The sequence below is a fragment of the Eretmochelys imbricata genome, chromosome 3 (genome assembly GCF_965152235.1).
Source record: "Eretmochelys imbricata isolate rEreImb1 chromosome 3, rEreImb1.hap1, whole genome shotgun sequence".
NCBI classification, from domain to species: domain Eukaryota; kingdom Metazoa; phylum Chordata; order Testudines; family Cheloniidae; genus Eretmochelys; species Eretmochelys imbricata.
This window is the reverse complement of record NC_135574.1, coordinates 62,554,140-62,581,575: the sequence shown is the minus strand read 5'-3', so window position 1 is coordinate 62,581,575 and position 27,436 is coordinate 62,554,140. Positions and strand designations below refer to the sequence as shown.

Here is a 27,436-nt window from a genome sequence, read left to right as displayed (position 1 = left end):
CATTCTATGCCATTATGGCTGACAGCCTAGAAGCTGGACCTGATTCATTGCTGTCTTTGAATTTGGAGACATGGCGGGGGCGGGAGGCAGCATGACATACCTTTTTAAAGTTGACCAAAAGGCTGTGGCCCCTCCCTTCAGATGAGAACGTATAACAGTGATTGAAAACTTTATCTCCTGCAGGCTAAATTACTGCAAAGTGCTTTATTTGGGATGACCCTTCCAGAGCACTTGGAAGCTTCTGCTGGTACAGAATGCAGCAGTTAGCCTCAAAGTGGCGTGTATATGAACACATTATACCACTGCTTTTTACTGGTTTTGTATTTGCCTCTGTGTACATTTCCAAGTGTTGGTTACAATATTATAGCTCTGAATGATCTAGGTCCCAACTATCTGAGAGATCATTTTCTCTCCCTATATCTGATCATAGAATTACACTTCTTGTTGGTTTCATTAAGGGATCTGTGTCTCAGAAACGTGCTCCCTCTGATGGCAGGTTCCATGTATGAATGGCTTTAGGTCACAGTGGAAGTTATCATTTATTCTGTTCTCTAAATATCTTGCAGATTATTCAGTTTATTTTTTTTTCTGAGTATTTTATGTTTAATTTAGGGGATCACTTGTTTTGACACCACAAGATATGAAAAAGTACATTGTTAAAACTAAATATTGACCACTTTTTAAATAGCATCTTTGTATTGTAAATAAAAATTATTTAAAATACTGCTTTTGGAGTAAGTGTATAAGAACACTAAAATCACTAATAAATAATAAAATTATCTTTTTATGGACTCTTTCCCCTCATATATAATTTTAATATTTTCAGCTATTTTTGGCATCCAGAGCTCAAGGGTACAGCTATATCTGCCAGACAGTGGATTATTCAGATAATATTTATGAAGTCAGGGTGAGTACCCTTTTTATGTACTGTTATTCTGCACAGACAAGAGTGTATTTTAAGCTTTAACTCAACAAGTCTGAAAACCACATGTTTAGAAGCAAAAGGTATTGATCAATCTTCCCTCTCTTCACCCCATGCTCTTCTGCAATCCTCTGCTTCCTTCCATGGTTAGCTTCATGTCATCTTTCGCTCACTTCCAAAAGACAGACTAATACCATATGATAACATACATTGCATAAACTTATATTAATATGCAGTTTTCAAGAGATACATTCTAAATAAAATCAGGAAATGCAAATATTAAAATTCTCATACCACTGTGGATTTGCTCACATACTTCTCCTTTTGTATGGCTTAAAAATAGCAGTGTTAGATGTGCAAGTCTAGGCCAGCAATCCAATTGATTGTTTCAGGTGCCAGAGTGGATTTCAGAGATACCACTGGGATATGATTGGGACATTGACTGACAAGGAGTTCCATAGTTTGAAGTCTATTTCCACAGTCACAGATAGGCTTGTTTCTCAGTGCCCATTTATGGAGAAAGTAGGTGCATCTGCCGTCTGATGTGTGGATGTGATTCAGCGTGGATCATATTTTCTGTGGGAGTGAAAAGCCACAGGGTTCTTTGGCTGAGTCCTTGCTGAGGCATTTATTCGGGATATTGACATCTTTCCACCTTGCTTACCTGTAGTCTTTGGAGGAAAACCCAAATCTTTGAGCTCTTGAGCTGTAACCCACAAAAAGCTTTTCTGGATTTGAGTTGAAATCTTGGTATATTATTTAGGTCTTCATGTATTGGAAGATTCTTGTTTCCTTAAATAAGATGGAAGAATTCGCATGTTTCAATGACTTTGGGGGGTGGGGTGGATATGCACTACTGCAGGAAGCCATGGTTGTGTGATTGACTTCACTGTGCCCGTAATAATCTAAACAATGGTATTAAATTAAAAATGGATAAGTGATGTGTAGGAGCGGTGTATCCAGATTATTTAGCAGTATTCTCTATAGAGTAGACAAGGACCGGTGAAGAGGAGCGTAGAGTTTTTGCAGCAGCTCTCCAGGTCATTCCTGCTAGTTGCTGGATGAGATTTACACACATTTTTATTTTGTTGTGAATTTTTTCAGATATTGTCGGCATGTGAAGCTTCAGTCTAATGTCACACCAAGATATTTCAGGGTGGGAATATGTCATATCTGCTGGCCACAGAAATCTGCATGGAGTTCCACCTTTCCTTTTGATGTTTAGAAAAATTCTGACACAATAGTCTTAGAGGGGTTTGGTTTTAGCCTCCAGTATAAAAAATATTCTTCCATGATTTTAAGGTGACACACTGAACATCCTGGATGATATTTTCAAACGTACTTAAATGACTCAGTGAGACTTAAGTGCTTCTGAAGGTTTTGGCCACTTTACATGAAAACTTAGTTTTAACAGTCTAATCCAAAATAGTGTTTATATAATGCTGTTTAGTATGTTTAATTATTAGAATATCCTAAACAAGAACAAAATCCCTTCCCTTAACGGTTGTCTAGCTATGGGTAAAACTCAAAAAGTCCACAGTCTGCTTAAACATCCTAACAGCATGGAAATGAAGAAAAGAATCGCAATTGTCATCATCATCACCACTTTATATCAGTTGCATGGCCAATATTGCAAAGCATGAGCAGGAGTAGTGACTCTATATGCAGGATTTTTAGGTCATGTTGTCAGAAATCCTTCACCTTCATCATTGCCATGTTCTTTGCCTCGTGCAGAGCACTGCTGCAGAGCTCAATTCTGTGAAGTACTAGATGTCCTCCTACTTTTGCTGACCTCTCAATAGCTCACCTCTTGCACAATGTAATCAAAATAATTCTGTTGCATTTTGGACCTTCTGAAACCCCTCTGAGGAAGAGAGGTCACCTGTCATAATACATAAAAGAACACAATACAGTGAATAAAAAGAAAATGGCATATGCTACAGACATTATGTATGCCCAGTGCCAGCAAGATAACATTGCCAAAAGGAACCTTAACTTTATCAAACTTCATGATAAGTTCTTGATAAACTTTCAGAAGAGAAGCTTAAATGAATTCACAGATTCTAAACCTAAACCATAATGCCTAGGTTTCCAGTTGATCTAGTTGGAATATGGTGGGGAAAATACAAATTGAATAATACCTATTATTTTACTAAAATAGCAGTAATTGGTTGGTAATACCAAACCAATCTTTTATAGACTTTGTCCAATATCAAAAGTTGATTTTCATAACAAAATACCTGATCATTCTTCTGAGTGTATTCCAAATTTATGACAACTTAATGATATGTTAGTTACATTTTAGATACAATTATTTTTTAAAAAACTTTGTATTCTGTAAAGACATAACACAATTAAATCTGCACAGTTTCATAGGCGCATTTCCTCCTCCTGTAATACAAGACATTCCAAGTGTTGTTACCTAATAGGGAGTTCGAATTTAATTTCCAGACAGTTTCAGTAGGTCCTGCATATGTATTAAGGACTTAATCTCATGAATCCTTTCTTTGACCAGATAGAAATCTTTAATTTAAAACAAAATATTTCCTGATACTCAATTTACTTTAATTAAATTAGTAAAAATAATCTTAGGAGTATCCAAATCAGTTTTGGTTGCTCTTTCACTTGAAAGTTTACCGTCTGTAAACTTTTTATCATACCTTAAATTGGTGGCATATGTTCTAATAAATCTAGATTAAAAAAAAACAACTAGTTTTAGATTTGAATCAAGACCGCTAATTTAATAGCCCAAATATCTCTCTGAAGATGAGTGGGGTCTGTATTGGAATATATATTCTCACTGGTAATAGAATAACCAGTGGATAAAGTTGTCAGGAGTATAGGAAAATTAATGGCTTGATCTTGCACTATTCAAGTCAATGGGAGTTCTTCCATTGATTTGAATGGCAGCAGGCTCAATCCCTAAGGAACTTGTACTATTAACCAGCAACTTCAACCCTCTAGGTGATGCAGAGGTTCAGCAGCTACAACTCCAGCCTATCAGACGGCTTAGTAGACTAGATAGAAATCTCAGAATTAATCCTCTAGAAGAGACTAAAGTTAACAACTTTTTCTAACAAAATTTGAACCTGTTGATTTTTAAAATGGCTGCTACCAAGTTGAATTTTGATGTTCAACCTGCAGATATATATGGCCACCAAAATTCACCAGAAATGTTTGATATACCAATGGTTTGTGCATGAACTTATCATTGAAATCAAACTGTACTTCTCAGTCTGTTAAGAAGAGAAATGAGAAGACACAAATTATGGTTTTAACACCTATTGCACCCTAATATTCAACTTTTGATAGCTTTGAGTCATATATATATTTTAATATTAGAAATAAGTTAGTCAAACACAGAAGCTGTTTTCTCATAAAAAGTGAAATCATTTTCTCAATTTCTTGCATGCTTAGTATTTGTATAGTATGTAATGCTTTGTAGTTTGACCAGAATTAACATAGACATTCTGGCAATGGTACTTTTTTTTTACAAACAAAGCAACAGTTGTTAGCTGAGGTGGTTTATAACATTCATATTGGTTACAGCTGAAGATAAACTGGTAGTAATGGAACTGGTAGTAAGTCTCAACAGATCAACCCCAGTTTCCTACAGTCTCTACTTGCTTCTTGGCAAATAACACAGAGAAGATGGGCATGAAGTCAGTGAACAAGGATTGCATAGAATACGGGAGGCAACAGCCATTAGAAAGAAACTACACAATATCATATACGGTGAGGCCATTGACAGAACTGAGTCCATCATTCATTCAGAACAGGCAGTATCAATTGTGTGGCACAGAAATTGCTATGCCCAATACACTGACAAGGGCAAATTCCAGAGGCTACAGAACACAAGAGTATGTGGCAGGCTGTAGCTTTCTCATTAAAAACAATCAGTGTCCGTAATACAAGACAGTCCAGTTTTGTGAAACCTATGAACTGGAGATGTTTTGACAAGACGTGCATCATAAACAGAGACTCATCTCTGTTACTACATTCAAGATGAGTGAACAGATAATAAGTGCAGGTGCATTTGACCACAAAATGAGTGTTCATTTAGGTGGAGTAAATGACCTCATAGCTGCTTAATCTAACTTGTTACATCTTGTTTATGAGGTGTATGATGAAGAAGAGTGATGGCACCAAAATTACTGATACAGCAATGCGTTGGCTTCAAAGTGAGCTTCAGCATGCAGCCAGCTGAGGTACAGCATCATCACTGCAATCTTGTAAAGGAAACTGGCACTGAAATTCCACACTCCTACATCAGTCATAGACCATCATTTAAGGAAAAACTCCAAGCTCATATTGGAGTTTCAGGAAAGGAATTTCAGTTCCTTTCATTGTCTGATTGGTCTCCTGCTGAGAGACAAACACTCTTAATTCCAGCCAAGTATAAATACATATCCAAATCACTAATAATTCTTGCCAAGATGATAAGATTGCTGTCCCCATTTACCATCCCCAAGGAGACATATTTCTGTCACTGGGTACATGTTGCATTTGAAATTCTAGGAGATACTTTGTCACACCCTGGCCGCAAAGGTTTCAGGGTCAGTGAGGATGATGTCTTGCTTGCATTCCAGATAGCCTGCACATGTTCCTCAGGTGCTGTACGAAGACGATGGTAATAAAGAGAACTCTGAGAAACAAGAATTGAAATTCAAGGTGCTTAGTGTAGCTCAATATTTTGTATATGGTGTGAGTATTGGAAGGAAATGGACACTAAAGCATACTGGTCTTGGGTGAACCCTCCATCAGGCAACAAGGTCAAAACAACTTGTTCAGACTTTTCCATAAGACTAGCCACTGCATTAGTTATGAAGAAATCCTAAAAGTGGATTCTAAAATCCTAGCAGAGAAAACCCTACAAAGTATGGAAGCTGAGAATGATGATGTTATTCCTTCCAGCTTGTTCTCAGGATGCTTTTTTCTCTATGCAGCCACCAATACTGACAAAAATTATATGTTTTCTGGATGTCAAACACAAGTTCCATGCAACCCAAGTTACAGCTTGGCAAAGAGGACTTGCCCCATATCTCATGTTGAATCATTTAAAACCATCAAACAACAGCACACTTAATGTTGCTGATGCAATTGACACAGACTTATCAGCCAGTGTAAGAAATGGTAAAGCTAAACCAGTATTCATGGACCATGTTTGCAAAGAGTGATACTCTGAATCTGAAGAAAACTGCAAAGCTGCGGATGCAGGCAAGAGCTTCTGATTTAGCTTTTATTGTTAAACGTCAAAATAAGACCCCAAGATGTGGGTTTCAGCCAGTTGCACATGACAACTAGCACTGGATACCAGCCAATCATTCGTGTGCCTGCCCAAGACCTAGACATCCTCAGTGCTGTTGTACAGAGATGCAAACGTGTCAGTACTTGGCCAGCAGTATGTGGTTCTAAACGTTGATGAAGCGCTGTACTATAAACTGATGGAACTAAAAAGGGCACACCAGGGTACAGAGAATGGCTTATTCCATGATTAGGTGGCCTCCATATCTCAATAAGCTTTCAAAGACATATAGGCCAGCACATACAGGCTTGAGGGCTAGCAGATGACTGTATTGAAAGTGGAGTTCTTGGACCAAATCAGCAGAACAAGCTGTGAACCATGTCAGCTCACATGCCAGGGTGATCCAGGACTACAAGCAACGTTTCAAGCATTGTGTTCATAGAATATCAGGGTTGGAAGGAACCTTATCTAGTCCAACCCCCTGCTCAAAGCAGGACCAATCCCAATTTTTGCCCCAGATCCCAAAATGGCCCCCTAAATGGTTGAACTCACAACCCTGGGTTTAGCTGGCCAATGGTCAAACCACTGAGCTATCTCTCCCCCCTACTTCTTCCACAACTCGTGGACTTTATAGCAGCACATAATCAAGAGCTTAAAGAGGATATTGTCAAAGCCGATCAGTCACATTCTTATGATGAGTTCATGTCACTTCGTCTTTATAATTCACACAAATTTTGAAATCCCATCTCCACATTGGTGACCAGTTGAGGTGAAGATAGTAGGAACTTCAGGATTTGGTGGTGGTACATGGAAATGATGGTCCTACTGCTCATGCTCAACCATGCCCAGAGAGAAAGAAATTGGGAGCTGCATCTCGTCACCTTCAAATGTGTGATGTCATTCTTCATGAGAGGTGACCACACAAACTGTGCAATGTGGGGTACCATCTGCACTGTAGAAATGCATCCACTACCACCTGAAGTGCTCAAGGAGTTCCAGCAAGGGAACTTCATTGTCAAGAAATCATGTCAGAAGTTCAACCGAATGGACCTTGATCAGACCCATAAGTGGCTTAATGGCATAAGAAAGAAAGGAGGTGGAATTATAGGCATCACCAAGATTTGTTCAGCCCCCCAGCAGATGGGCCTTGTCTTACAAGCTGAGAGCCCATATTGCAGCAGACACCAGAGCCAAGTTCCACGTTGGCTTGGATGACCAGCTTATTTGCAATGAGTCAAGAAAGGCAAGGAAGCAACGTGACAATGAAGATGAGGATGCACTCTGACTAATACTTCAAAGGTTCAAAGTTTTCTCTGGGGAGGAACCAACCACTTAATTGCAAAATACTTCAACAAGAAATCTGGCTACTGAAGCCATGCAAAGCACACTGTTGAATGGAAAGATCCTAAGACCAGTGCATTTGGACAGCTTTATGGAGAAAGTTTATGACATAAGAGGGGATGGCTGTACACATTCAGGATCCACTGACAAAAAATAATGCTCCAACTTTTTTTCTGCTATAGGGTGAGAAAAGAAGTCAAAGGAAAGATTTTAACCATGAAGGCCGACAGAAATATTCTTCAGTGACTAAACGCAGCCTGTGAAGCCAGCAGGACTGTGAATTTGCAATAAAATTTGAAACCTGAGTTAATGCCTGTCCCTTTGGTATTGGCAAAAATAAATGGCAGTCTAAGAACAGGCACAAAAGCAATACTGGGCAATGTAATGACAGCTAATGTCCACTGTCCACCAACAGTTACCCTGAGTCCCATTGATAGTAGTTGACAAGGGGTTCACTGTTCTTTACCAGCAACTCCTGTTTCAGATCTGACAAATACACTACACCAAATACACCACTTTCATGGTATTTATCCATGTCAGGTAAGGCCTCTAATGAACGCTTGTAACTTATCAATACTCATAATCACTGTGTGATGTGTGTATGGGTAATAGCTAAGGAATAATGCAATGATATTGAAAATTAGGTCTTATGGTTTTGGAGTGAAATTGAGTAACATGGGAACAGTGTGTCTCAGTGTCAGCCCTGGCTATCTGATTATGTAATATATTGCTCAATTGTCCCCCTTTTCCCCAAGCAACAGAAGTTAATGGAAAGCTGTCAAAGGTTTCCCTCAAAACCACTTGCAAGGAAAATATGACTCACTCTCTATGACTAAAAGTAAAAGACTAATTCAGGAGATCACAAGGTGGAGAAACACACTCTGGAACTGTTCACTGAGGATGCGTGGGTGTGTTTCATGAAAAATTGGGTCCTAACTCCTTGGGGTTGCAAGCACTACAAAAGACTCAACTGTGTGGTGAGAATCTACTGTATTAGATAGGAAAGGTAACTGTTAATAAGTGTAGGCCCTATTTCACGTTTTATGATATTGTTTTGTATGTCACCATTTGTTTCCATCACTCACGCTTGTTTCTGTTTGAATCTCTGTTCTTTCTCAAATAAAATTCCTTTTGTTTTACTGTAATTGAACTCAAGTGTTGTGTGTGATACAGGAGCAGTGGTGTTAGGTAAAATTGGTGAACTGGGGTACGCTGTTTCATTGGAAACAAAGTATGTGGGATTTGCTCAGGATCTGAATTCCACAGGGGGACACTTTGAAGGACTTGGGGGCTGGTTTATATCTATTATCAACCTGCAGGAAGCAGGGCTGGTATAGTCCAGAGGAGAGTGCTTGAGTGGCTAACGGGCTGGTTGTGTTAGCCATAGAAAAGCTATCTGGAGCCAAAACATTGGAGACTTTGCAGACACATTTGTAAAACAGTACTTAAGAGTGGAGAAGACTTCCACAGTATAGATGATGTGTTTGACAGGTACTACCAGGACTGTGTTAAGGGTGGTACAAAGTAAAAATGCTCAAGAGGTGCAAGACCCATGTGAAGAGTGGTGGAAGGCATATATGTGCCTCTTCCAAGTAACCAGATGAATTTCACTGTGTTTCCAGAAAATATTTTTATCTGAGCAACTAATGACACAAGGATCACCTGATAAAATCATTCTGGCTGGTGGCTTTCAGGATGAGGCTGAAGTATAAGGCTCAACAGCAACAGTTCACGCCAATTAACTGGGTGTTCATGAGGAAGAATGAGACACAAGAAAGATTTTACACCATGTCCACAGTGATGCTGATGCCAACAATGTGGTGATTGCAGCCAGGGACTCCGATGTGCTTACCATTTTGCTGGTTTACCATAGCAAAATGGCAGGTAAGCAGTTTTTGGATGAAAGCTGGCACATCAAAGGAACCAAAATATTTTCCTGTTCATGCCGTTTGTGAGAAACTACAGTATGGACCCACTTTTCTGGAAACTCTGCTCCCATTTCATGTCCTGACTAGTTATGATGTTACCTCCTTTTTTTTTTTTTAATCGCTGGACACAATAAGATGACTGCATGGAAAATGTTTCAGCGACGCCATCAGCTTCTAACACACCTTGGACAGGGTGATGTGCGCTCGTAGAAGGTCAAAAGTGCGAAAGAGTTGATTTGTCAGAGGTAAGACTTGTCAGAGGTCCACAGTACTTATAAAACACATGCCATTTTGTTCACATGCTTGCAGTTATCAGAAGCTATACCCCCAAAAATGGTGCTCTTTTCTTCCACATACAGAGAGCTCATTACCAGGCACTAGTTTGGAGACAGTCCCACTACCGAAATCTAATTCTTCCTCCTCTAAATACAATGGGTTGAAAACAGGAGAATAGAGGTCTGCTGCCACAGCTCAGGTCATTGCCACCAGTACCAGCAGACTGCCTGGAGGCAATATTCTGTGGCTTCACCACAGAGTGCAGAAGTCAACATTGCAAGAACGGGACTGCACTACTTGTTTGTACAGAAGCATACCAATGTAGAAAACTGGAACAAGGTTGTGTCAATGTACATGACCCTTCGTGTTTACGGACAGTATTATCAGGGAGGGATAGCTCAGTGGTTTGAGCATTGGCCTACTAAACCCAGGGTTCGGAGTTCAGTCCTTGAGGGGGGCCATTTAGGGATCTGAGGCAAAAATTGGGGATTGGTCCTGCTTTGAGAAGCGAGTTGGACTAGATGACCTCCTGAGGTCCCTTCCAACCCTGATATTCTGTGAAAATAAGTAAATGTCGTAAGTGACCCAATAAGATGTTGATTTGATCTGCCACTGTATACCAACATTTCTTGAAAAAGTACATTAAAATGTGTGCTTAGCTTGTGTGCATTAAAATGTTTACTTAATGTTTAGTCAAGAAAATATTTTCAGTTGTTTTAAAAACAGGTGTTTTCGAAGTACGTGGTGTATTTCTGATAACTGAATCAGCTTGCACACTTTTGCTAATGCTCAAGAGCCATGTAAAAATTCTCTTTCATGGTTGTATAACATATTAAAATATTTCTTGTACCTCTTGAAATAAGAAACTGAAATTCAGTAGCTTTATAAAAAGACTGTGCATATTTGATTACTTTTCTTACATCCTACAGCTCATTATGATTGAACTGAAGGATGTTAATCCCAAACAAAAAAGAAATAGACTTACATTTCAGCCATTTCTGTTTTGTTTCTTTGCTCTCTTTGTAAAGGCCTTTATACACAACATACAGCTTGGTAACAACCATATTTGGATTCAACAGACCCTAATTATCTTTAAAAGACTTGTTACCAACTTTTAACAAAACATACTTCTTACAGTTAACTTTTTTGAAAATCCCAGTAATCTAGAGTAGACAGAGAACCAGAGCTGGGATTTGAGAATTTTACCCAGAGAGAAATTTTTAGCAGCCTTATGGGACCTCTGCAAAATCCTGCACATTCCTCCAGGATATGTATATGAACTTCTGTGACCTCATTTCCTTTCCTGAAAATCTGAAAAAATCTATTTTGTGTTATGCTACGGATTTGAGAAACATTCAGCTAACACCTTACGTTGGAACTTTTTCAAAGAAGGGAAGCTACACATGAGCAGTGTTTCTCTGTTGATGTCTGTCAAGGCAATGTCTTCTATTTCAATATGCATTTTCTGTTCCCATTTTCTCTTGTTGTCTTGTAAATATATTACTAAACTTGTCTAAATCTGAATCATTTTGTTCTTTCTATTGCTTTTTTGTTTTCAATTAATATTTTTACTAGTTTTGAAAACAAGGTGAACTGATTAAATATATGCACAATTTAATGTAAATGTTTGGTGTAGCAGGACTTAGAGTAAAAAGAAAAATTAAATATGAAACAAGCTGAGGGATCGGGGATATGTGGTCATGTAGAAGGGGAAAAGTAAGTAAAAAACACATTATAAAACCAAACATGAACATTATGATCATTTTAAGGAAGAGTTTGTGAATCTGTACTGCTTGAGTCTCGTACAGTATGCAACAACTTTACATTGCCTTCAGCTGAGAGCAGTTTTCTCTCACGAAGAATAGTCTTTGAGTAATTCAAAGGGTTTTTTGGATCAGGCTAAGATATATATTGGTTGGTAAATAATAATGTTTTAACCTATTCTCTGAAAATGATAGCAACAAAACTCAGTACAATTAGGAGGCATCGTACAATTCAGTTCTGTTATGAGCTGGGCTATAGTGTTGTAGGTCTTCACTACCTGCCGGATTGGCGGGTAGTGATCAATCTATCGGGGATCGATTTATCACGTCTTGTCTAGTCGCGATAAATCTATCCCCGAATGCGCTCCCTGTCGACTCCAGAACTCCAGCTCATGAGAGGTGGAAGAAGAGTCAATGGGGGAGCAGCAGCGGTCAACTCACTGCCGTCCTCACGGCCAGGTAAGTCAACCTAAGATACACCGACTTCAGCTACACTATTTACTTAGCTGAAGTTGCATATCTTAGTTCGACCCCACCCCCACCCCACCCCCAGTGTAGACCAGGACTAAGGAAAGTCGACCAGAGAGCATCTCCCATTGATGCAGTGCAGAAAAGACACCGCAGTAAATCGACCTAACCTACGTCGACTCCAGCTATGTTATTCGCGTATCTGGAGTAGTGTAACTTAGGTCGACTTACCCCTGTAGTGAAGACAAGCCCTTAGGCACTGTTAGAAAATTCAAGTATATGGGAATCAGCACAATATTTATGCCCTTTCCCTGACACAATGGAGTTTTTTTCGTAACTCTCACTGTCAAGTCTTGTAAGCATAAAGTGAATTTAATTTAGACTGCAAAACTATACATCTTTCATACAGAAGCAAAAAGAGATGAAAGAACAATCAACTTTTTGCCACATTCAGCAGTATGTCCTGCTTTGCATTTAAATTTAAAGATAAAGACCTGAGATTTTCCAAAGGTGCTTCAGAGAGAGAGAGAGAGAGAGAGCGTCATAACCACAAAAATCCCATTAAAGTTCAAACTCCTTTAGGCTCTTTACAGCATTTACAGCATGGTCTTTTCAAAAGTTATGAATTTCCTCTTTAATTCTCATCAACTGAACAAATTCCTCAAATAAAGTAAAATTAAGCATCTCTTTTGCTGGATTCCAACCTCCAATTCTCATTTGATCCAACAGAGCCTGGTTTTGTTCTTGCTTTGGGCACATAGTCAGGCTCCTCTAGTCTATTGGGGTTTACAGGGAGCTATGGGTTGAGGAATTCGGGGTCATTGGTTGTGGGGGTATTAAATAGTTTGCAATTTTGAAATGTGCTATTTGTGATGCTGGGTGGACTATAGTGTGAAGTGGCCTAGGACAGCTGATGCTAGGTGGACTATAGTGTGAAGTGGCCTAGGACAGTTATCTTTTGAATAAAAGGTATTTATCTTTTTTTGGCATTTCTAATAAGTGTACAAGTGCCTAGAACTTGAATAGGTATTTTTAATATAAAATAAACTAAATCATGTAAATAACTGCAGATTACAAATAAATTTCGGAGTATAAGATTCTAAACTCTTATAAAACTCCATAAGAAGGAAATGTGAGTTTAAAAAAACAAACAAAAACCTCTCCTTCACAGTATATAAAGATGATCTCATAAAGGATACTCCTTCAAGTCCTCTGTAACAAGTCCTTTAATTAGAGTTCTTCTGAAGGGAAAGCCGGGAAAAGAGGGATTCCACTTTAGAATCATGTGGTGTATTGTGGTTTTTTTGGTTTGTTTTTAATTTCTGCCCTTATACTAAATAAATATCCTTTCAAATGTAATGAGAAACATAGTATGTGATACAAACCGTTCAGGCACGAAAGATGGTGTGTGTGTGCTTGTTTTGGCAGCATGTATATTAAAATTAGAATGAAATAGGAAAAAATTAGCATGGTAACTGTGCCCAGATGACATGCAAGTTCATAAAGCATTACATCTTTTCTGGCCTTTAAACTCTATGAAAATAGTTAGGCCCTGTCTGTGCAGGGCATTTTCACTTGCATAGCTACACTGGTTCAAATCCCCATATAGCTGTACTACACCAGTGTAAAGCAGGCCTTGTACCAGTGCCTTACCCTGGTTTGGATCTGGTGGAAAAAACCTAGCAGTGACAAGGCCTTAGGTTAAAATTGTTAATGTGAGCATGAAGTCATAATTTAAAAAGCTTGCAGTGTGCAGAGGTCATGGAGTTGGATCTGTTGCTGACCTCTTAATCTTAGGCGGTAATGTAATCTTTCTGGGCCATCTGGTGTCTTAACAGACTTAGATTTAACTCGTATGAAAGCTCTCAGGAAAGAAATTTCATAATAAGAATTACATTATTGGTTTAAAGAATATTTAGTATAATGTCTATTATTTTTAATTATTTTTATTAATTGAATTATTTCATTGTTACTCTCTGTTGAACTTGATATTAAGAAGCAGGTTTATCAAAAATACAACTATCAGTTAGGTCCTACATTTTTGGTGCTTTACAAAGCAAGTTTAATGGTGCCTGTCTGTTCTTGATATATTACTTAATTGAACAGAGCATGGACAAGCATGCTTCCTATCCCCATCTCCACGTGGCTGCTTGACCTTGGACAAGCAATTTAAAATTTCTTTGTTTCATTTTTTCATCTATAAAAATAGTGATAGTACCTCAATCCTTAGGGGCATTGGGATAATTAAAGACTTTACAGCGCTTGAAACCTGTCAGCTTCTTTGTAAGTGATAAGTAGTAGCCAAACTGAATTATTTATAGCTGTTGAGCAGCGCATGCAACTGATATTTTCTACTTATGTAGCACCCTTTAGGTGGGGATTTTGAGGTTCTGTAAAAAAAACCCCAAAAACTAGCTAGGCATAATCCCACTGAGAAATGGGGAAACGGAGGCAAATACCACACTGGATCTTTAAAATTCTGCATGCCTTACAGGAAGGGAATGTCTTTTAAATGGATGCAGTGTTGTTCAATTGAATTCACCTAACGGGACGTGAATAATCTGCAGAACAGGTAGAATTCTAAGGCTCCTGGACTATAAATATTGAGTGACCTACTCAAGGCCATATAGCAAGCCTACAGTGTGCTGGACATAGAAACCAGGTTGTCTGACTACCAGACCTCATTTTTACTTCCACACTATGCACTATGCATCCACATTAATCTTCAAACACTGCTTCTTGTTCCAGTGTTTCCTTAAGAGCAGTTACTCTACTACAGTGTCATCAGTGGGGGTGAGACCAAGCCTTGCTGTGGGAGTTAAATATATGACTGCCCGGCCCAGAGGCAGAAGTGCTACTTATTGAGCAATATGTATCTTAAACATTCTTTTGGCTTTCCCATAAATGTGGGAACTCCCAGCTCTGGCAGTCTTCTTTGTTTATTTCTTTCACCTACTCTCCCTCTCCCTATTATGACAGAAATTACCCAGTTTTGTCTCTGTTCGTATAAGCTAATGAGTCTGCCCCACCTCCCTAGCATCTGCACTGGATTCAAAATATATGCAGAGATGATGAAGCAGGCATTCAGCAGTTGATATGCAAAGCATGCAGATTGGTAACAATAAACTGTGGTGTTATCCTTCTGGGAGCTCACTGACTCTGCAATGCAGAACTGCAGTTTCTGCTCCTGTGATGCTTTCTCCTTCCAACCTTTACCTAACCTAAAATGCTCATCTCACTATCCAGAATGTGACTTGATGGATCCAGAGGCAAGTGAAACACCCCCCTTGCTCCTGCTCAGGTTGAGGAGGGAGACATCCCTAAGCAGAAACAGCTGGGGCAGTGCTACATGTCTTCCTACTTCCCCCTTCTCCTCCCTACTCCATTTACGTATTTGCCGGGGAATGTGCAGCTCCTCTCTCTCTCTTTCCTTCTGCCCCTCATGCAGGAGGCTGTCCTACATGGCTTCCATGGAATGGAGCCCAATACTGGACAGTGGAGCCATCCTGCCAGGGAGGTGAAGGAGAGGGTGGCTTCTGGTGCTTTTTACTTCAGGAAGTAGTCATTTAGAGCTCTTGCTTTCTGCTGGTCCGCTGCCAGTTTGGCTCTGTTCCAGCCCTGCCAGGGCCATATTAATGGACAGGGTCCCCAGAAGACTTTGGAGACCTTTAATTATGAGCTTACATATTTCATCTTCCATTTTTTATTTATGGAGCCCTAACACACACGTATCCTGTGTTCATCACTGTAATAGCAGGAGTTTCTGTTCACAACTTTACATATTTATTTGATAACACTTGCAACCCTGTCCCTTTGAGCATTTTTGATATGTGGCCTGACTGTTTTTAGATGAATACCAATGTACTTCAGCTACAATGTGGATATGTGAATTACTGTGTGTTCCACTGTATGCTAGCTCACATTGTGCACACTGGTGTTAGCATTCCAGGAGTGGTTAGAATACAGCTAATGTGTAAAATCATGCATGTGTGTACTAACTGTCGCTACTCAGATGGACATGGTAAACAGAAACATAACAAAAAAAGAAAAATGTTAAAAAGACGCAGCTTTATTAGAAAAATTTTCAAAGCTCAACATGGTTTTAAGAAAAAGAAGAAGAAGAAGAAGCCGCTACAAGGGAGTTATGAAGTGGCTGAAATAAAGGACTGGGAGCAACATGGCCCCCATATGGAGCTGGTGATGTTGAAAATTTGCAAGCAGAAGGAAAGGTCGTAGAAATATAGCAGCATGTTACTACATTCAAGACTGATCAAGAATAAAATGTACATGTATCTACAACTGACTAAATTTCTACAGATCCTGCACTGTTGAGAAAATCTGATGAAAACAACAGGCAGTTTTAGGTTGCCAAAGGTTGGCTGTGTGTAGAAATGCAGAAATAGAAAACTTCCTGAATTCTACATGGGTAATTGCAGGGAAGAGAAGAGAATGTTTGTTTGTTTTCTAAAGAACTTTTTTTCATTTTGTCTGCATAAGGGTGAAGTTGTTGCGTGAGATTGGCTTATTTACTCTCCATCTACTGGAAATGCTTAGTGTTTTTCATATAGGCTTTTCTCCCAGTAGGTTCCATACGTTTACAGAAGGCTTTAGTGATTGGAAACATCCCAAGTGACTTTTTGAGCATAATAGGGGCATAGAACACTGATTCTGCATGCTGACTTGGGTAACACATACATACAAAACGCATACCAGAATCTTGTCTGGTTGGGACAGGATTCACTCTGATCTGGCACACCAATTTAATTCAGAAGAGCAGTACCAAAGAGATGTTCTTTAGCATGTGGTGCCAGTTATAAAGTTTTTAAGTGCTCGTGGGTTTGGCTTCCATGGTCAGGATGTTGTATTAGAATCTGAAAGCATTAGAAATTATTTTGGGATTTTGGAACTAATATCACAATTTGATCTATTTCTGGCTGACCACCTAGCTACATTTGGACAGAAGGGGAAAATTAAGCTCTCCTGTGTCATCAGCTATCTCTGACATCCATTGAATTGGTGGGAATGATAATTAAAAATACTATAGCAGCAGAATTACAGCAAGCCAAGTATTTTTCTGTAACTGTTTGATACAACAACTGATGTAGTGCGTGTAGACCAGCTCACATTCACCTTCTGATCTCTCAAATCAGAGGGGCATATAATTGTGAAATTCATTGAGTTTCAGCCACCTGAGAACTACATGTGCAAATGGCCAAAGCTGTGGTGGTTCTATTCTTTCCGCTCTGCCTCAACACATTGATGGAAATCCATTTCCACAACATAAATACTGACACTAGCCAGAGACTTTTGACTTTCAGAAGTCTGTCAGATACTCAGTGGTGTAATTGTACCGATTCTACCAAGCCAGTGTGTCAAAACTATAGCAGTATTCAACAAGCCTTGGAAGGTCTTTCAAAAAATATAAATCAGCCTCCTGACACTTGTTTAAATGCAACTTATCTTCACATGAAAATGGAACAATTGGAGACAGCTGTCATGGAGCTCTTTTGGACACTGTGCTTCAGCAGTTCAAACTGATCAGCACCCAGCTACAGAAGGTGGACGTAGATCTAAGTGTTGCTGTTGATGTACTGTGCTCCCTGGAAACATTTGTTGGGCTATTATGTGACCAGTTTGAGGATTTTGAATTCAGCGCAAAGAAAATGTGTTTGCTACTTTGCTACAGTGTATTCTGCTTATTAGCAATTCCTCGGTTGCCAGAAAAAGCTGCCATTATCTGGCAGTTGCTAATAAATGAAAGGCAGGTTTGCGAGGCTGCAGCCAGGAATTGCTGGGATGTTCCTTCCCTGGCTGCAGCCCTGCAAACCTTCCTGTGGCAGGTGCTCCGCATGTCCTAGTTTTTCCTTCCTTGGTTGCAACCTCATAAACCTGCCTGCAGCTGTACCCTTTCTTCCAAACAATATTGTTAATAAGTGGCATGCCGTTGCCAATGTCCAAATTCCATTAATATTAAAGTCATTGGGTTGGGATTTGTTCCTGGCAAAATGTTGCTATTAACTGGAAGTTGTTAATATCCGGATCACTAGTAAGTGGAATCTATTTACAGTCAACATGAGTTTGTCATCCTTGTAAAAGAAAACCAATTGAGGGCGAGTCTGAAGGGGCAGTAGAGCCAGTACGTGAATGAAGCCATCCGTTTTGCACTGAAACATTTGTTGTCAGAACTGACAAACTTGCAGCTTGTCTACGTCACAGACTAGATGCTTTCAATGTGCGGTATGAGTTCTGTGAAGTCCTGTTTAAATTGGGTTCAGTGTATGTCAATGAAGTGCGCAGATATGCAGCAGTTTACCCTCAGGAAGACCAAAACTTTCCTGACGAACTCTTTCAGTGTCGGTTCTCTGCACAAACTGAAACAAGTTACCATATGCACTGCATCAGCTGACACAGTGTCCGTGTGAAACACTACATTTTTATGAAATATCAGAGAATTAGAATAGTGTATATGAGGTCTCTAGAGAGAGCTGTTTTATTATCAATGCCTATTTTTGCTTTTTTGTAAATTGTTTTGGAGAAGAATTGTTAAGACGAAGTCTGCGCAAAGTTGGGTAGTAATTCTAGATGATCTTGCTTTAGTGAATACTGTTATATTTGGCTGCAGTAGTAGTCTGTATATGAAACCAAATTGCTCTATTTCTGCATCCTCTGTAGTTACCTGTTTTCTCTGTCAGTTCTTGCATGGAATTGCTAAGTGTCTAGTGTCTAAACTGACATGCGGTATTGAGCAGGCAGTGCTTCTGAGGAAACCTATTAACTGTAAATATTAATTGCTAGCTAAACCTAATTCTTAATGTCAGCTATGGCGCGTGTTTTGTTCCCTTATTCTGTTAATTTTTTAAGTAACATGTTTTTCATTGTATCAGGAAGGTTCAAAGTTTTGGGGGTTTTTTGATTTTTTTTTTCAGGAGGTGATTTAGAATATGTGCCCAAGTCCATAAGAGCTCTTAATCCATCCCTGAGCCCTGCCCTTACTCACCGTTATCTAATGAGCTAGATCTTTTACAATGCCAGGGGCTAGAGTAATTGTCAAACTTGTTTGGGGACTGGAAAGAATTTTTCCCATATGGCAAAATTGGCAAACTGCTGTGTAGGGTTTTTCACCTTCCATCCAGCATATCTGAGGTCTGGATTTGGGTGAGATAAATTGCATTGTCACAACTTTTGCGGGCTCCATTGTGGTTGGTGGGTTTAAAAATGATCAAATGTGAATCCCCTGCTTCAGCATGAGCTCAGAGGGCTGCTTCGGCATGAGCTCAGAGAAATTTGTTGCATGATGATGGGGTGTGTCTCGTTCAGTGTATGGCTCCCCTTTTCTCCTTTCTCCTACCTTCTTCATGGGGGAAGGGAGCAGGATAGGACTCTGAGTTCCAGAGCAGGCCTGAGCATGTAACGAGGGTATTGCCCTCACATGTGCCTGTCAGGTTTGTAGAACTAGGCACCATTGGTACCCAGTTGAAATCCATACTGGAGCAGCCCAGCTAGGTAGTTGGGGGGAATGCTCTCCACTGGTTAAGGGTTTTAGTGAAGTTGTAGCCTCTGCATTTAACCACATTGTGGTGTATGTGCCTCATTGTTTCTGTGTCTATGTCAAATTGTGGTGTGCTTATATACAGGACTTTCAGTAGCAATCTCTGTAGAAGAGTCTAAGGTAAAGAGGAAGTACATGAGAGATAGTAAACTGCTTCTCTTTAAAAAAAGAAAAGGAGTACTTGAGAGATCGCTAAATTGTAAAATACGGTAGACCTTATAAAATAGTATATTGAACCCATTTTCATAAATTACAAAGAAAATTCCATCCTTGGCCGGAGTAAAATCCAAAGAAGCCTAATGCTCTGATGTTGCCAGATGTGTAATAGTTAAATCATAACTGACTTCTCCTAACCTATGATTCCACTCCAGCTGTAAATAACCCAGAATTCAGAGCATTTTTCAGAAATGGATTAGAAACTGCCAAATAGGCTAGTTGTATCTTCCATTTCTTCCTCACAGCACATTGATGTATTTAACTTTAATTTCATTTAATTATTTCTTTAAGAATCATTAGGATCTTTGTTCCTATATTGCAGATAGCTGGTGCTTTATGGTGGTATTTTGTCTCGAAAGGAATTGAGTACTTGGACACAATATTTTTCATCCTGAGGAAGAAATTTAACCAAATCAGTTTCCTTCATGTCTATCACCATTTCACTATGTTCACCTTGTGGTGGATTGGTATCAAGTGGGTTCCAGGAGGACAAGGTGAGTCAACTGTCTTTTTCTCTTAAGGCAATATAGACATAACAGTGCGAATCAGCCTATTGGGAATTAATAAGGAAACCACTATTTCATGGAATTAACTGAATACTATATGATAAGTCTATTGAAACAGCATTGGATCATAGCAGTTATGTAAGTGTAACTTCCTTCTGTGTGAAATGAGGGGGAGGAAGAGAGAGAACAGAGCTGTAGTTTTATGAATTGCAAAACACTTTACTCACGGGCATCAAATGCAAAACTGAGATTTCGTCTTTACAAATTCCATCTTTAAAAAAATTGTCACCTTGCTACATGGAGCCAGGAAGATAAATTTGTCTCTTGCACCAGACATTGGTCCAATAAAAGAGAATACCTCACCCACCTTATCTCTCTCATATCCTGGGACTGACACAGCTGCAACAACCCTGCCTAATCTAACATTTTGCAGCTACAGAGAATTAAGAATCACAACTATGGGCCAGTTTCTTCCCCGTTACTCCAGCCTAAAGCCATTGATGTTAATGGAGCGATTCTGGATTTTTAGTAGAATAGAAGTTGGCTCTATATGTGAGTTTTGGGTTTGTTTTGTTTTATAACAAAACAAGTATCAAAATCTGAATTACTCATTTGAAGGTTAGCAATAAACCCGTATCAACCAGTTGTAGACGCTTTATAATGACACAAACCTATAATGTCCTTCTTTCTGTTCCCATAAAGTTCACATCAAGGAAATCCTACATCCATTGTTTTCTCCACACCCTTCTTTTCCTGCGTTGTTCCCATGTCATGTCTTGCTTTGCCTTGTCTCTCTCAAATTCTGCTGAGGCAGAGGTTGGAAGAAAATGTCCCATTCTATTTGGAAAGGGCTGTAAAAATAACTATAAAAATAATTTACAATAATCGTGTAATCCAGACTAAAATTAAGCCTTTGTTAAAATATTCATATATTGTATATTTTGGATTTTTTATACACTCACACACTATATGTACATTAGAATATAAAATGTACGGTTATATAAATATTTCAGCCCATGGGGTGAAATTCATATTTACAGCTTATTGGAGGATGGAATTCTCCCCAATCCAGCTTTAGGGTGAGAGGAATCCTGGGTTCACTGCATGTTCAGTCACTACTGTTCACTGTACTCATTACATGAGGTTTGTGGCCATTGAATATGTGCAGTTTGTAGTCCCAACTACCATTTTCCAGTGAACCCCTTACCTTTTAGCCCCTTGTAGTTTGATCTTGTAAGTTGCTGAGTGCCCTCAACTCCCATACCTATGCATGGAGCCATTTCAAAGCTCAGCTCAACTCTGTGGTCCAGCTGTTCAGCCTCTAGAATTCCTGGTACCGACAGAAGAAATGCAGCAGGTCTGTGTTGCGGCCCTTCTGAAGCAACAGAGGCCTGGCATGGGGTCAGGATTTCACCCAATATAAACTAGGATAGGTGTCAAGTTGTTACAGATTTCTTTGTGTGTATCTGTTCCGCTGTTTTCTAGCAGACAACACATTGCCTACATACCAGCAGGTCTAAATTTTCTATCAGAGTGCCAATTTACAATGACAACCAATAGTCATTTGGCCAGGGAAAGAATGAGAATGATTCTATAGCCTGGTGGTCAGGCTACTCCCCTATGATATAGGAGACCCAAGTGCAAGTCCCTGCTCCCGGTGACTGTTCATTTCTCCAAAATGATACAGCTTTAACAGGAGAGATTTATTAAGACTCATGCTATAATATCAGGACATTCTCTTGAGAAATGGGAGAACCAAATTCTAATTCTTTCTGCTTATCAGACAGGCAGGAATTGAATTAGGATCTCCCACATTCTGGGCGAGCTGCCTCACCACTAGGCCAGAAGGGAGGCTAGCTACTTCATCATCATCTCCCCTCACAACCCACCTCTGGCAATTTTGTAATCTAGCCCTCTTTTGGTTTTCTCACAATGCTCAAAATTGAAACAAAACATTTAGAGTGGGTCAAAATAAAACATTTTGTCTAGACATTTCTGAAACATTTTGAAACTGTTTGGAGAACTTGACATGAATTCCTGAATACTTTCAGGTTGACCAAAACTGCATTTTTGGTAAACTATTCACTGAACATTTTTTGCCAAGCTCCAGTGATGGTGACATTGTCATGCACTGCTGTCGGGCAATGCACATGCATGCTCTTCCTCAAGACCTGTAAGAGATCATTCATCAGTATCAGCAGCTGCAAAGGTGATGCTGAAGAAGCGGCAGGCATGGATGTGCACAGCAAAAAGGGAATGGGCTGAAGCATGTTGTTTAGTGTTGCTTTGGGGCCCACCCAAAAGACTTTTTCAGGCATCAGCAGGGGGGCAATAAAAATGTTATAAAAGTGTGTGAGAAGTTTTTCAAAAGCAAAAATTCTTTACATGCTATAGTTCGAATGAATCAGTTTTTTGAAAATTCAAGTTGACAAGTGTCTCTTTAATGTTGAGCCCTACATGGGGATTTTCAAATGAAATTACAGGGAAATCCTACAGTCCATGTTGTCTAAAAAAGTATTACTGTCTTGCCAGGGGTATCCTACCCTGCAGAGGAAATTACCTTGAGTTCTGGCAAGAAAAGACACCCTTTCCTGCATGACAATAATTCTTTAGGCAATGTTAGCTGTGTAGCAGTGTGTGATTTGGTGTTTGGAATCCTAGGCCATCCTACATTGCAAATGTATAATATCTAATAAAACATGAATGTCTAAAGTGCACGTATTAATTTTTTTTAAAGGTTGAAGTATAAATTACTACCTAAATAATACTTTTCATATACTGCTGTTGCATCCTATCGAACAGTACTTTCTACTGAAAAGATTTCTTCAAGAGGGAGTGCCTAAATTTTGACATTCAAGTCCATATTTTAAGGGCTTGTCTACACATGGAGTTGTTCCTGATAAACTCCACATTTGCGGTGCTGCTTCTGGTTAGGTTAACCCGCAGAAACAAGGCACTCTTATTCTGAAATAAGAGTGTCCACACATGGAGTTAATTTGGAACAACTCCACTGATACATAAGTCCTTAGGCACCTATGTAAGTGGTTCTGGTTTTCAGAAGACTGTAATTCATTGATGTTAATGGATGTTGCTGGGTGCTCAGCTCTTTTGAAAATCATTCTTTGTATTTGGGTGCCTAATTTTATCCACCCATAGATGGCAATATTAGCCTAAATGCAAAGAATTACTACATTTTAAGGACTATCCTGAAATATCAGTGTTATTGTTTTAAAGTTTGTTTTTTTTAATAATGGATTGTTAAAAGTGGTGTATTGCATGTTGCAAACACGCATGTAACTTTGCTCATGCGAGTAGTCCCATTGAAGTCAGTGGGACTACTCACATGACCAAGTTACTCATATTAGTACATGTTTGCAGGCTCAAGCCTACATAGTCAAACCTGTATAAAAGGACAAAAGATGTGGATTTCAACTTAAGTTCAGTTTTTATGCATATTACTATTTAGTGCTGACAATACACACAAGATTGTAAGTACAAAATGCGCCAATTTTATTTTTACTGTGTAATACAAATAAATAAAGAGAACTTTTTGGTTTTCATGTTTAAAAATAACACTATATGGAATTTTTTTTATATCTGAACAGCTTTTTTTGGAGCCCAAATGAATTCTTTTATTCACGTTGTTATGTACATGTACTATGGATTAGCTGCCTGTGGCCCTAAATTTCAGAAATATCTTTGGTGGAAACGATACTTGACCATATTACAATTGGTAAGTAAAATCTCTCTCTAAATTTGCTTGCTGTCTGTCTCTCTGTCAAATGGAATATGTACCAGCCAAGCACGAGGCTGGATGGCTGTCACTTATTCACAGATCAAGTCAGAAACTTGATGTATTTCTAGAACTGCAATGAACTTTTGAAATAATTACATGTAAAATTGCTCTTTGAATACTCTTTAAAACAGTCAAAATATGCAGTTAGCCAGTAATAGTAATTAAACTGTTATTTTGCTTTTGAAAAATAATCAAATCTTTATCAGTTTGATTATAGTGGCATGACAGAAATAATGAATACCTGATTACCAGTAGGCAATTACACTGTGAAACTATTCTGCGCCCTTAACGTAATCTCTTATTTCAAAGGAAAAGACCACCACTATCAAGTTTGATATTTAATCTTCTTATTTACATAGCAGCACCTGCTAGTGCAGAGTGTAGTTAAGGGTCTGATGTTGTTCCCATTAGTTTTTCTTACATTTTTAAATTAATTTTAGTGTTAGTGAAACAGCATTGGAGATTGAAGCATGTATTTCAAACCTTAGTGCAGGTGCAACACACAAAGTGATAATGACAGTTTCCTAATCGTGCCCTACTGAGCTATTTCAATCCTGAACTGCCAGGGATCTCCTCTAAGGGGAGAAAGCCTCCAGCTCTATTCATTTCCTGGTTTGTAAGACTGTCAACAATTGTGTCCTTTGGTTCCAGCTGTGAATTATGGGTTTTGTGTTGTGTGAACAAAAATCCATAATGTGCTAGACTGAGTCCACTTACTCTTTCCACATAAACTACCAAACAGCAGCCAAGAGGTAATGATTTGCAATCACTGTTGGGCTGTGGCAACATACCCCATTACCATATATTGGGGTAAGCGGTAAGGAGTTGCTCCTATTTTCATTTTTTAATGTCACAGATCAAGGATTTTTCTTAGACAATTTCTTCTTTGCCCAAACTTTGTCTTTTCCCTTGTACATGATGATGGCATGTATTGTATTAAATTATGATCTACATGCTGTGTTTTATAAAAAAACTTTAAAAATATAAAAGGGTTGTATTATGTATGCTTATTGTATGCTACTTTTTATAGTAAGTACCCGTGCGCCACTCCATGTCCATATTTTTTTTTAAATCATGGGGCCTCAGAACAGAAGAGTAATTCTGTAATCTTTATGTAAGCTTAAGCTAACTGGCAGATGTAAAATTGAAAAGGCTTTTTCTTGTTGATTTTATAGGCCTTGTCTATGCACAAACTTGCACCAAAATAACTGAATCAGTTTTAATATGCACCTTTTGTTAATTCAGTGCAAGTCTGTGTGTGGACGCTCTTAATTCAGAATAAAAGTTTCTTATTTCAGTTTAGCATAAGTAGATTTTTTTCCTAAGTTAATCAGAATAGGATATTTGTATTCTGAAAGAAGTATCCACAAACAGACTTGCAGTGAAATAACAACAGTGTAAATTAAGACTCATTTAGTTAGTTATTTCAGTGTGAGGTTGTAGGTAGAGCTGCCCTTAGCCAGGCCTTTACAATAGTTGTATCTGTATGGTAAATAAAAATAGTAGGTGGAGCTGAGGGGAAGGAAGAGCTTTTTAAAATAATTGTATTACATTTAAAAAGAATTATTTGTAAGCACTGAAGGCTTGACCTTCCTCAGCAGTAGAGGGAGGGAATAGCAGGGAGTGGAGCCATCTTTGGCAACAGGGTCTGGAGGGTATCAGAAGTTGAGGTGCCCATGTTTATAATCAGCATATGAATATGTCGTTTTGAGAACAGAATACTGAGATTTGTATAACTGCTGTGCAGCTTTCCATGATCTCTGCCAGATACTGTAAAGGAACAGCAGTCTAATCTCTAGCAACATCCTTATAAAACTTTAAAGGCTGTGAATGTAAATGTTTTACTACTGTTTGTATTTGTTAGTATAGAGAAATATTGCATTTATATATTACTTATGATATAAGTCTTATGTAAACCATGAATTGTGTTTCACAATTGACAGTTTTTTCTTTATAGTTAATACTTTACTGTATTTTCAATAAAAGTTGGTATAGTCAAATCTAACATCGTATCAAATGGTTTATTATGCAATATTTTATTTTTTTCAGATTCAGTTCCATGTGACTCTTGGCCACACAGCCATGTCTATTTATATCGACTGTCCCTTCCCTAAATGGATGCACTGGGGTGTAATGATCTATGCTATCACCTTTATTTTCTTGTTTGGTAACTTCTACTATCGGACATATAAAATGCCCAAGGAACCCATTAAGAACGGCAAAATAGTGAATGGTGCTGTTGCAAATGGTGTAAACAAACCAGAAAACAATCTAGTGGTGGAAAATGGAAAAAAGCAGAAAAAGGGAAAAGCAAAAGGAGAGTAACTTATCCAGGCCTTAACCATTGCTGGCAGTGGGGAACCTCCAGTTTGGTTTAAAAAGAAAAAAAAAAGAAAGAAAGAAAAGAAACACTATGTACCAATTAACCCTTAGGTTACCGAAGAGCTAGAACACAGATATTTTCATTATTTATGAAGATTGTTTTAACAAAAATACTTCAAGTTAAATTTCTGTTGTAAGTATGTAATTATCAAGCATTTGATGATCTCTGTGTAAACTTTTAGACCGCTGGTGCTGGTGAATGTAAGAAAGAACTGCCGTAAATAATGTGTTTTAGCAGTCCAAAGGTTAATATTACCAATGATCCAATGATTTGTGGATTTTCTACGTGGAAAAAGGTAGCTTTTGATTATTTCTGTTTCTGCCAGAAATTTATTAAATTCCAAATTATGATGATGTATGTTTTTATCTGAAAATACAACTTCTCTTATTATTAGTTAGGGATATCTCAAGACACAGTTATGTTTATATGCTGAACAGAGTCTGTTGACTTATCAGACTCTCCTTGTTTTGATTTAGTGTCTACTACAATTTTTCTTCTATTATGGAAATATACCTACCTCTTCATCTGCTGAAAAGAACATTTAACATTAAATAACTTTAATTTCTGAAATATGGAGTCTTCTAATATAAATGTCAGTTAATGCTAATTGGAGAAAGAAATTGCTTTCCTGAAAGAATATATTTTCACCTGTTTTGTAGAATTATCATCTGTCTCTTTCAATGCAAGCTTGGAATGGTATTTTGGATGTGATTAAGGGCGGGGGGGGGCTTTAAAAAATATATTTTATGAAACAAAGTACATCTCATAGCCTAAGATACTCCATCTGATGTAAGGTTATTCTACCTTGTCCCCCATGTGCATTAAACCCATGGTGCTAACTCTTGTAACGTTCAAAATGATTGTATGGTGTTATGGTGAGGGAGAACATGCTGTAGAACGTAATCCTTCTTTTGCAAATGCTACGAGCATTTGACGCCAGTCATGTTTAAACAGAACACAGGCACACTTCATCAGGAGAGAGAATCTGCAGTTAAATTATGTCTTTACAGCAAATACATTGTAGGTATATTCTAGAAATGTTT

The 27,436-nt window shown here is 38.5% G+C and overlaps 1 protein-coding gene across 1 annotated transcript in view; it reads left to right on the top strand.

Annotated features, from left to right (window-relative positions):
• ELOVL4 (ELOVL fatty acid elongase 4) overlaps positions 1-26,335 on the top strand; it is a 58,045-nt gene extending 31,710 nt beyond the window's left edge. Inside the window, exons 3-6 of the mRNA XM_077811625.1 lie at positions 827-907; positions 20,031-20,202; positions 23,820-23,947; positions 26,060-26,335. Coding sequence (XP_077667751.1) covers positions 827-907; positions 20,031-20,202; positions 23,820-23,947; positions 26,060-26,335 — 657 coding nt within the window. The remainder of the gene's footprint in view (positions 1-826; positions 908-20,030; positions 20,203-23,819; positions 23,948-26,059) is intronic.
• The last annotated feature ends 1,101 nt before the right edge of the window (positions 26,336-27,436 follow it).